General features: G+C 29.2%; 1 protein-coding gene across 1 annotated transcript; it reads right to left on the minus strand.

The window, feature by feature from the left end:
• Positions 1-1199: 1199 nt before the first annotated feature.
• On the minus strand, positions 1200-10368 carry LOC126737271 (kielin/chordin-like protein). Its single transcript, XM_050442099.1, has 7 exons — positions 10219-10368; positions 9912-10155; positions 9653-9768; positions 9489-9602; positions 9281-9430; positions 1774-1812; positions 1200-1523 (listed from the first exon to the last, which is right to left on the minus strand). Exons 1-7 carry the CDS (start codon positions 10298-10300, stop codon positions 1384-1386), a joined length of 885 nt encoding a protein of 294 aa, XP_050298056.1. The 5' UTR covers positions 10301-10368; the 3' UTR covers positions 1200-1383.
• Between the last annotated feature and the right edge of the window lie 628 nt (positions 10369-10996).

Genomic DNA, 10996 nt, shown 5'->3' on the forward strand with positions numbered 1-10996 from the left:
AATTGGACGCGAAGAGTTTACCCAGTAAGTTGGCTTTTTCCGTTGCTGTTACCGCGTTAGAATCATCATCTGCTGTTAGGGGTGGTAAGGCCGACTTAGCAAATCCTTGACTAACGGCTTTCGATACCGACCAGAAAGATCTTGTTCCATTTGGGCAGTTTAGCAGTTTGTTTTTGATCCTGTTGTTGTGACTCTCTTTGCATTTATCAATAATTCGGTTGCAGCTATTTCTGGAGGTTAAAAAGTTCCTCCGATTCTCGATGGAAGGATGTTTACGCCATTTGCGATATGCTGCGTTTTTAGTGTTAACTGCCTTTTTGCAATTCAGGTTGAACCATTGCTTGTTGTTTGATCCGCATTTAGTAGAAAAATGGATATAAGCTTCCATTCCTGCCAAGATCGTCTCTGTAATTTGGTTTGCACATTCTGAGATGTTATTGGTTCTAAAGCAGACTTCTTTCCAAAGGAATGAGCGATAAAATTCCCTGTAGTATTAGAAATCGCAATGATTTCTAGGAGGCACTATATCTTCTTGACAGATAGATATAGTGCCTCCCGAATGCTCAATTCAATTCTTAGAGATTCTAATTATAAGAGTTTAACAATCTTCCAACTAATATCAAAAACTATGTTATAAGTTAAATTAGGTTAAAAGGCTCTCAGGAGAGCTTATTTTTAATAGAGAATAGTTAAGTTTATCTTTTAAATTAACTTTTTAATATAATTTAATCTTTTTACCATAGTTTTAGTATTATTTTATTTTATGAGTTTACTTTTAAGATTCCCTCAAGATTCAACGGGGGATATATAACTATAAAAAATTAAGCATCTCATTTTGTATTTCAATCTATTTTCTTGCCCTAATTACCATTATAAATCAATCTAATTCAACGCAAAGTAACATTATTACCAGTTGTAATAAAATAAACCTATCTCCTTTTCAGCAATTGACAGAATGGTTGGCCCCATTTGACACCCTATTAACTATCGTTGTAACGCAATTATTTGATTATAATAAAATAATATGGATTGCGGAAAATTGTGTGGAATTACTGTCGCATGTCGGGCCCCAAATTTCATTTCTAATCGAATTTATTTGTTTCAGTCGAGTAGGATTCGCGGAAAAAAATCATTTTCGTTGTATATATTTTACATATCAGAAAAAAAGGTAAATTGGGTTAAAAAGGAAAATAAATAAATTTTTTGAAAGTTATATTTTATTATTAAAATATTAGCTTTTTACCATATGAAACATTTGAGCAGCAGAAGAAAATTAATCATTATATAAATATATAATATTTAGCACCTATAAATAATAAAATAAATATTAAATTAAAGCTTAATAAGTCTTACTATATACAAAATGTATACTACCAATTTCATTTATATCACATAAGTAATACAGGTTAAGAGTGGTGGGATCTTACACTCGCAATGTACAGTCATGTTTCGGGGCATTTCCACGATTTTTTCAAATTTTTGCCCCGCTCTGATCAGTCTTTGGCCAAAAAGGCACATTTTTTCTAAAAAAAAAACATAATTTTTATAATAGATAAATTTTCCACGAAACTTGTATAGGATAACGTCACCGCCGCATAAAAATAATTACTATTAAAAATATTAATTATCAAAGTGTGATTTATCATCAATAAAGAATACTTGCTATTATGTAAGTATTACAAAAATAACTTTTTTACATTGATGACTGAATTGAAGAATGAGTATTTATGTACTTTTTTCAATAATATTTGTGTGGCTTCTGCTAGGACTTACCAGAAGTTGGGCGGCCTGTTACTTTTTCGTTTCCTTCGCCTGAAATAAATCCCAAAAATTAATTAATAATTTTACTGTTATGAGAAAACATTTTAAAATAAAATTATATTTTCTATTTTATTATATGATTTCAAGAAAATTGTCGATATACAGTGCATCCCAAGAGTTATGTCTAAATTCATTTAAAATTCAAGGGTGTGTTCGAAAAAAAAACGGTCGGACCCGTCGATTTTTATTTCAAGTTGCGCATTTTTGTACGTGAAGTTTGTATATACAGGGTTGCTCAAAAATAAATTACGACCATCAACTTAATTTTTTCAAATGAAAGCACCTTTTTTTATTTCATTTTTGAATTTCGCGTGGAATTCTAAGTATGTTTCATGCATCATGTTCTATACCTAAAGTCAACAGTTATCGAAAAAAACATGACCAAACATTATTATTGAAGTTCATCTTACGAGTCACCTTATCTCTGAGAATTTTTATACAGAGCAAAATTCCATTCATTCGTGTTTTTTATTATTGGCTGGTGACCGGGTATTTTTATAGAAACTGTATGACAGTTGTAAGCCAAACAGATATTGTCAAGTGTGAAGTGTACGAGCAAAGTTGCGGTTTTCACAATGGTAAAGTTAACGGAACGAGAAAAAATCGAAATTCTGTGCTTGGTTGGGTTTGGTGATAGAACACGTACTCAAAGAGAAGCTGCTCAATTATTCAATGAAATCCATCCTGATCGTCCGATATGTCAAGAGGTGGTGAGTAGAATAGAGGCTAAATTTAGAGAATTCGGTCATAGAGATCTGCCGAAATCTGGTCGTCCTGCTCGAAATGAAAATGAACAACTTGACGTTTTGCTTTTTTTGGAAGAAAATCCATGCACTCCTCTGTCGCAGATTGGGGCAAATTTACACATGGCGAAATCTATAGTTCACCGAATAGTTAAAAAGCACAAATATCACCCCTACAAAGTTATTCCTGTGCAAGAGTTATTTAATGACGATTTCGATAGGCGAAATGAGTTTTGTGAACGCTTACAAAACATGTGCAATCTAAATAATAATTTAGTAATAAATATTATTTTTTCCGATGAAACCACGTTCTGTTTGAATGATAGTGTGAACAGACAAAATTTTCGATCTTGGGCAACAGAAAATCCACATTGGATGATGGAGGTAAACACCCAGTACCCTCAAAAACTAAACATGTGCTATGGAATAGTGCGCGGAAGAGTAATAGATCCCTTTTTCTTTGAACAGACTTTAACGGGACAAGTATATCTCGATTTTCTCCAATTTGAATTAGTTTCAGCATTACTAGCTTTATTTACAAATCTATTGGACCCAGACTATCCTGACGAAGAACTAATTTGCCAGCAAGATGGCGCTCCTCCGCATTATGCTGCCACTGTGCGTACATTTTCCAATCGGTGGATAGGAAGGAGAGGACCCATCGAATGGCCTACTAACACCAATGGACTTTTTTTTGTGGGGATACCTCAAGTCGAAGGTATTTGTTAATAGGCCAAATAATCTAGACGACTTGAAAGAGAGAATTCGCAGAGAAGTGCGCGCCATAACTCCGGAAATGATTGAAAATGTGTAACGAGACTTTATTGATCGCCTTGGATATTGTCAAGTCGTGAATGGCAACCATTTTGAACATTTAACTTAATTTTTGTTCTTTTTTTATTTGTTACATGAATTGTCTTTTTTTCGAACTGTTGCCTTTAGGTATAGGACATGATGCATGAAACATACGTAGAGTTCCACGCGAAATTCAAAGATGAAATAAAAAAAGGTGCTTTCATTTGAAAAAATGAAGTTGATGGTCGTAATTTATTTTTGAGCAACCCTGTATATACAAACTTCACGCACAAAAATGCGCAACTTGAAATAAAAATCGACGGGTCCGAGCGTTTTTTTTCGAACACACTCCTGAATTTTAAATGAATTTAGACATAACTTTTGGGATGCACTATATAAAAGTTTCAATAAATTTAAAAAAAACATATTTATAATAAATTAAAAAAATATATCGCAGATACTTGAAGGAAAAATATAAGTATTAAAAAAATCGAAATTATCAACATTTGTCAGTTAATTAAAATTTTTTGCAAATTTATTCCTGAAATAAATAAATATTTTTTTTAATTTTTATATTCTTTTATAAAATTATCTAGTATCTGAAATTCATGATTTTTAACATTAAAAATTGTGCTTTCCTTGACCCAAAAACTAAAATTTTGGGAAATAGTAATTAAAAAAAAATATCGGTTTCCTTTGCCTGAAATATATTCAGTAAACTAATAAATAATTTTAGTATTAACAAAAAAAATCTATTAAATATTATTCTTTTTTTTTTAATATATACGTTATGTGCTTTTAAAAGTTTGAAAATGATAAGGAATAAGAAAATTATTTATAATGATTTCAAAAATCTATTACAAATACTCCCAGAAAAACTGAACAATAATAAAAAAGATCGAATTGTAATAATTATACACATAAGTTTGGTAAATCGTTTTTATAATTTGATTTATTGAAATAATTATTTATTTCAAAAATAATGAAAGACTTTAAATACTTTAAATGACTTTAAATGCCTTAAAGACGTCTTAAAACATGTTTTTAATATTGACTTTTTTTTAATGTTTAAATGCCTTTCTTTGATTTATGATTGATTTTTTTTCTTGAAAAACAATTTATACATTTTTTTCAAAAAAACTATTAAAAAAATATATTATTTCAAAAAAAATAGTCACATAATTATTAAATTTGTCAAAAGATTAATTAAATGAGTAATTTTTCAAATATCAATTTGTAAAAATTGTAATTTTTATTCCATAATTTATTGCAAAAAATGTTTTAAATATATGTTTCTGAATTTTGTAATTTTTTTGACTAAGTGCTTTTTACAATTATTTTCTTTGAGAGAAAGACCGAATTTTGAAAAAAATTTCATGGGTTGCCAAGTTCCTTAATATTAGGAAAAAATATTTATAAAATAAAAATAATAATATATTTTTTTTAACTTTTTATACATTATTTAAGTATATATTTTTTCTGTTGAAAAACCAGATTTTTCTTACAAACATATTTGTAAAAAACAAATATAATTAAGGAAAAAAATTGTTAAATTAGATTTTTTTTCTTATAATATATAATTTAGAAAAACTGCTTTAATATGCTACTTTTTAATTTTATATAACTCATTTATTTACAAAAATTTTAAAAAACTGTTTGATTTATTAATGATTTTGAAAGTACTTTGTTATACCTAGACTAAGCATGAGATTAACACATGTTATGTTCAATGTTGAATCTTTATAATGAAGATTTGATAAATAAAATAAATATATGAAAATTATTACTAGTTAGACCTAAGTTTGTAAGCTTGCTTTATTTTTTTTTTTGTTTTTTTGATGTAGGTAAAAAAAACTACTTTGATTTATATATTTTCGTTTCGATCTCTACGAATTATAATTACATTAATATACATTAATAATCATAATTGTACAACTATGATAAGTAGGATTTATAAGATTTTATGGTGTAGCGTTTTAATTTTTTTTTAAGCATCTACTTTCGCGAATGTTGAATGATGAATTTGGACAATAGGTGAGGCAATCATATTATAAGCAGTTAATCAATTAGGCAAAAATGAATAAAATTAAAATTTATCAATGAATGATTTATTAAATGAGTTTTGTCATTTTTTTCAACATGAAGAATAAAATATGAAGTTTTCATTCGCATTCCAAGAAGAGTTTAATAATAATTTTAAAGTTAAAGCGGTAATGTTAAGAATTTAAATTTTTAAATAATTTATTCCTTTTCAATATTTATAAAGGCTATATTTTTTTGAATCTCTACATTAAAAAAAAAACAAGATTTAAAAGTCATACTTTTCTTCTATTGTTTTTTACAGTTTTCTCGATTTTAAAATCAACAATTTTTCAATACTTCAGAATCAAAAGGTCTTTAAAACTTCGAAAATTTTTTCTTGGATTGTTGAGATCTTAATAATTAGGGTATAAAAAACATATTTTTTTTTTTAACGGTTTCCTTGACTAAAAGTTGGCTGCTAACATATTCATGAAATTTTAACTTTCTTCTACTGATGATGGGGCAAAATTAATAATGAAAAAATAAATTTTTTTAAAGATTTATTTTCTTAATTAAAAAAACGTACATTTAAAGGAATTTCAACGAGATTTTGAAAACTAATAAATTTAAGGAAATTATTTAGTGTTTTCAAAAGTTTATTAATTAGTTTTGAATTTAGTCAAAAATTAAAGTCTTTTTTTCATTATATAAATCAAAAAATATATAATAAATGAATGAAAACTATAAAAATTATTAAAGGAAAACTTTGTTAAGTTAGATTCTTTTTTCAAAATTTTTCTGTTACAGTATATGATTTTTAAAAAAATCGAAATATTTGCTATAATATAAAAAATCCTAATTATTGATAATTAACTGAGGTTTTCAGGTAATTTTTGCAATAGGATTTTTTTAAGCTGCATTTAATTGAAACTTAAAAAATCAATAATTCCTTGAAAATATTTGTGAGTTTCTACAAAATTTAGGAATAAAATTATTGGGTTTAGTTGGATAAATGGTCAATTAAAATCCAAGCTTTTTAAATTTTTTCCTTTAATTGCCAACGTTTCGGCCTATATTAGGCCTTCTTCAGGGCACTACAAAATTTAAAAAAACCTAGTAAAAATACCTATAGACAAGCTAAAACGGTATGTTATACAGTGGTCAAAAATAGTTATCAACAATTAAAATACATTAAAAACAAATTTAATAAGTATATTAAAACTAAAATATTACACTAGTCAATGACTATTTTAATTATTTAAATACATAAAATTAAAAAATTAAAAATTAAATGAGAATATTTAAATATACTTACAACAGAAACATCAAAGCTCTTCGTTTAGTTGACAGAACCGTTGATTGAATATTAGAATGAAACCTATTATTCGATCAATGGTAGAACATAGCAGTTATATAGATTGTATTATACAATTAAAGTAATCTTTGAATAGTGTAAGATTTTAGTTTTAATATACTTATTTAATTTGTTTTTAATGTATTTTTATTGTTGATAATTATTTTTTTGACCACTAAATAACATACCGTTTTAACTTATCTATATACAGTGTGGTGACTTTAACTGGAATAAATTCAGTTAAAACTAATCAAATTATATCTCGCAAAATTCCTGAGACCCGTCGATTTTTGTTTATTTTTTTTCACATTTCAAGATAGTTTTTGTATTTTTTCACCTACTGGGGAAAAAATAGGGGGTCCAAATTAACCCAAAGTTTTTTTTTTCAAATGGAAAGCCACTTTTTTTAAACTCTCATTGAAAAGAGCCCTTTTTCCTGATTAAATTGCCCTATTTATTTTTGTGATTATCTAAAGGAGAAATACGAAAAAAAAACATTAAATTATTAAAAGTCTCGAAATATTTTGTGTTGGTAAATTTTTGGCGTGTTTGTTTATTTTATTGGTATCGAGACATTTCCTGACATTGTTGTAGTGTCACTGTTAAAGTGAATTTCAACCAGTTGTTAAATAAGTTAACTTATATTGAAAAAATGTCTTATTTATCCGAATCCCACAAGATTGAAATCTTAATGATGATTGGTTATGGGGACAGAAGTCGTACTCAGCTAGAGGTTGTCCACTTATTCAGGCAGAAATATCCAGATTTGCCACCTATTAACCAAGGTACGGATAGTAAAATCGAAAGCAGATTTCGAGAAGTTGGGCACGTGAGGGATGTTTCAAGACAAAGGTCTTCTAAAATCGATGAAAAGATTAAATCTATTGTTAGCGATGGAAGAAAATCCGGTAACTGCAGCCAGAAGAGTAGCTCGCGAAAACTCTATTCATCATAAATCTGTGCTAAAAATTTTAAGAAGTGCAAACAAACGACCTTATAAAATGCAACCCGTTCAAGAGTTATTAGAAAACGATCCAGATCGCAGAGTTCAGTTCTGTGAATTAATGATGAACGCCATTGACGAAAATCGCATATCTTCGGAGTGGATCCTTTTTTCTGATGAGGCTACATTCATCCTAAATGGCCATGTTAATAAGCAGAACTGTCGCTACTAGTCAGAACCCACACTGGGTAAGGGAAACTAATACACAATATCCCCAAAAAACTAATGTTTGGGCTGGCATAATTGGCAGGCAAGTTATAGGGCCCATATTCTTCAATGATACTTTAACTGGAGAAAGATATCTAGAATTTCTTAAACATGAACTAGTTCCAGCCTCACGTGCCTTATATCCGAGTCAATTCGATCCAGATTTGTATGATGAAAGAATCTGGAGGCAAGATGGTGCTCCCCCACATTATGCCCGTAATGTACAATTTTTCAAACAGATGGATTGGTAGAAGGGGTGCAATCGAGTATCTGGCACGTTCTCCCGATCTCACCCCACTTGATTTTTTTCTGTGGGAACATTTGAAAAGTCAAATTTATATGAGCAAACCAGGAAACGTAGACGAACTTAAAGAACGTATTAGGCAAGAAATCTGACAAATATCTTCAGAAGTGTTAGAAAATGTCAGAAACGAATTTTATTATCGTCTTGGGCTTTGCCAACAAGTAAATGATACTCATTTTGAGTATCTTATACATTAAACGCAACTTTTAATAATTTAATGTTTTTTTTCGTATTTCTCCTTTAGATAATCACAAATGTAAATAGGGCAATTTAATCACGCAAAAGGGCTCTTTTCAATGAGAGTTTAAAAAAAGTGGCTTTCCATTTGAAAAAAAATTGTTGGGGTTAATTTGGACCCCCCTGTAGGTGAAAAAATACAAAAACTATCTTGAAATGTGAAAAAAAATAAACAAAAATCGACGGGTCTCAGGAATTTTGCGAGATAAATTTTGATTAGTTTTAACTGAATTTATTCCAGTTAAAGTCACCACACTGTATATGTGTTTTTACTGTTTTTTTACATTTTGTAGTGCTCTGAAGAAGGCCTAATATAGGCCGAAACGTTGGCAATTAAAGGTAAAAATTTGAAAAGCTTGGATTTTATTTGAACATTTATCCAACTAAACCCTTAAAAATTAAAGAAAAAATTGACCCTGAATAGAGATTAAAAAATACTAGAAATTCTGAAACTATTGATTTTTTGTTAAATTTTTTATTTTGAGAAAATATTATTAACTTTTGATCTAAAATTTTGTTTTTAAAAATCATCTGGATTTACTTGTTTAATGCTTTTTATCAGTTAATTTTAGTTCCAATAATCAGTCAACGTTTGACTAGACATTTCAAGTACTATTGATAAAAGCAATGAGAGCAAGAAGAAAGTGACGTTTTATTCTATAAATTTGAAATTATTTCAAAAATGTCCACAACCTACGAGAATTAATTTCAGGGCGTGAATAATCCCGCGTTAAATAAAAAAGAAATATCCCGATTCCAAAAAAAAAATCAATATTAATAAAAAGAAATCTTACTACAAATCCAATTTGTCGGACAACAAAGCGGGTCACTCTCCCTATATTTCCTTTTATAATACAACGGGGCGCACCTCTCCTGCAACTTTTCTTGGTGTTTCACTTGAGCCCCGCAGGAGCGCCTTCTGCAGAACGGTTTCTCCAATTTCCCTTAAAAAATCCAAAAAAGATCATTTTATGAACCAATAAACTTTTTAATGTTAAATACCTCTAAAACCTGCCTGACACACGCACCTCCAACACGAGTTCTTTGGCAAAAAATTCTCACCTTCTTTATAAACTTTCCCGTCGTACACACACGTTGTAGAATTTTCATATGGGGCTAAAAATTAATTAATAATGATATTAAAACTTTAAGTCTTATTAACTTACGACACATTTCTCTGATATAGCAACAGTCGTCTAAGGAATATTTCCTGTAGCAACCTGTAGGCGGCTCAGCGACAGACCATTCCGGGCAATCCACTGTGGCACATTTAAATGACGTCCTAAGATAAAAAAGTTTCCTAATGTAATTTCCGCACTCAAATGGGAAATAATTTAGAAAAAAAAAGTTTTTCTGGGTCCCGTTGACCTCTTTTCCATATCTTTTATTGGGGCAGATTGAGCTAAATATGTTTTTGGAACTTACTTGTCTCCGTTTTTCTGACACGAACAGCCAAGATCGCACAAATTGGCGGTTAATTTCGAATCGACCATTTCGTTGATTTTATACGCTTTTCCCTTCAAAAAACAATTGCTAGTGGATTTTTTTAAGCCCAAACAATCGTACTTCGAGGGGCAAGAGTTTTGGTGTGAAAACGCCCTTTCGTAATGGGGTTTGCAGCCCATATCTTCGTATATAAGAGTTCCGGATAGATCGCAATTTTGAGATTCTGTATAAAAAATTGTTATTTTGTTTTTAAAGGAAAATTGTTTTTTTTTATAGACTTACTGACCTGCATTTTGAAATAACAGGGTCAACGTCCACACAAATAGACAATTTCGGACCGTTATATGTAAATCTCGGGCAATCTTCATTGCACTTGAACGACCGTAACACTGACACTGAAGACTGTTAGATGATCGCTCGAATGCTGGAAACGATCTTTCATATATCTGGTTTTAATATTTTGTCTCGGCGAAGATCGCTTGGGTGGAGTGAGAAGCCATGTATGTTGGTTATGAGGTCAAATTATATTTATTTAAAATCCTTCTATATCATACTGTTATGAAAATATCCATAAAAGTTATGTGTTGATTACTTAGAACATTAAAAGGCTAGAATTAGTAAACAACAAGGGTGTGTTTTGTTTACAAACATATTCATCGATTCTCTGTTGTCAAGTTTACAGGCATTTTTAAAAGAAGAAATTTTCAGCTATATATTAACACATATAATAATGTTAATTTAACTTATTGATCTTAGATTTTGGATTAAAAATAAAAAGTACAAATAGATATACATATTATGTTATTCTAAACGCAAAAATAACATCTTTAAATCAAAAAAAGGAAAAAAGGGAAAAGCTTGAGTCATTTCAGTGTAACTGTTACGATAATAAAAACTTGTGCCATTTGTGCCGCAAGGCACAATTTACTCTGATCTTTTCACAAGTAAATACCGATATTGTCATAACATCATATCAAGGGACAACCGTTATCATAAACGTAGAATAATAAAAACTTAAATAAATTAATAAATTAAATTTAAGTATAATAATTATAAAATATTTC

Source organism: Anthonomus grandis, chromosome 1 (genome assembly GCF_022605725.1).
Source record: "Anthonomus grandis grandis chromosome 1, icAntGran1.3, whole genome shotgun sequence".
NCBI classification, from domain to species: domain Eukaryota; kingdom Metazoa; phylum Arthropoda; class Insecta; order Coleoptera; family Curculionidae; genus Anthonomus; species Anthonomus grandis.

What these genes read in the sequence shown, in the direction of transcription:
- LOC126737271 (XM_050442099.1), bottom strand. Translation starts at nt 10,300, where the DNA reads ATGAAGATTGCCCGAGATTTACATATAACGGTCCGAAATTGTCTATTT. An exon ending in CCTGTTATTTCAAAATGCAG is followed by an intron (nt 10,156 to 10,218) that starts GTCAGTAAGTCT and finishes TTTTTTATACAG; the next exon opens with AATCTCAAAATTGCGATCTA. An exon ending in TCCGACAAATTGGATTTGTA is followed by an intron (nt 1,813 to 9,280) that starts GTAAGATTTCTT and finishes GATTTATTTCAG; the next exon opens with GCGAAGGAAACGAAAAAGTA.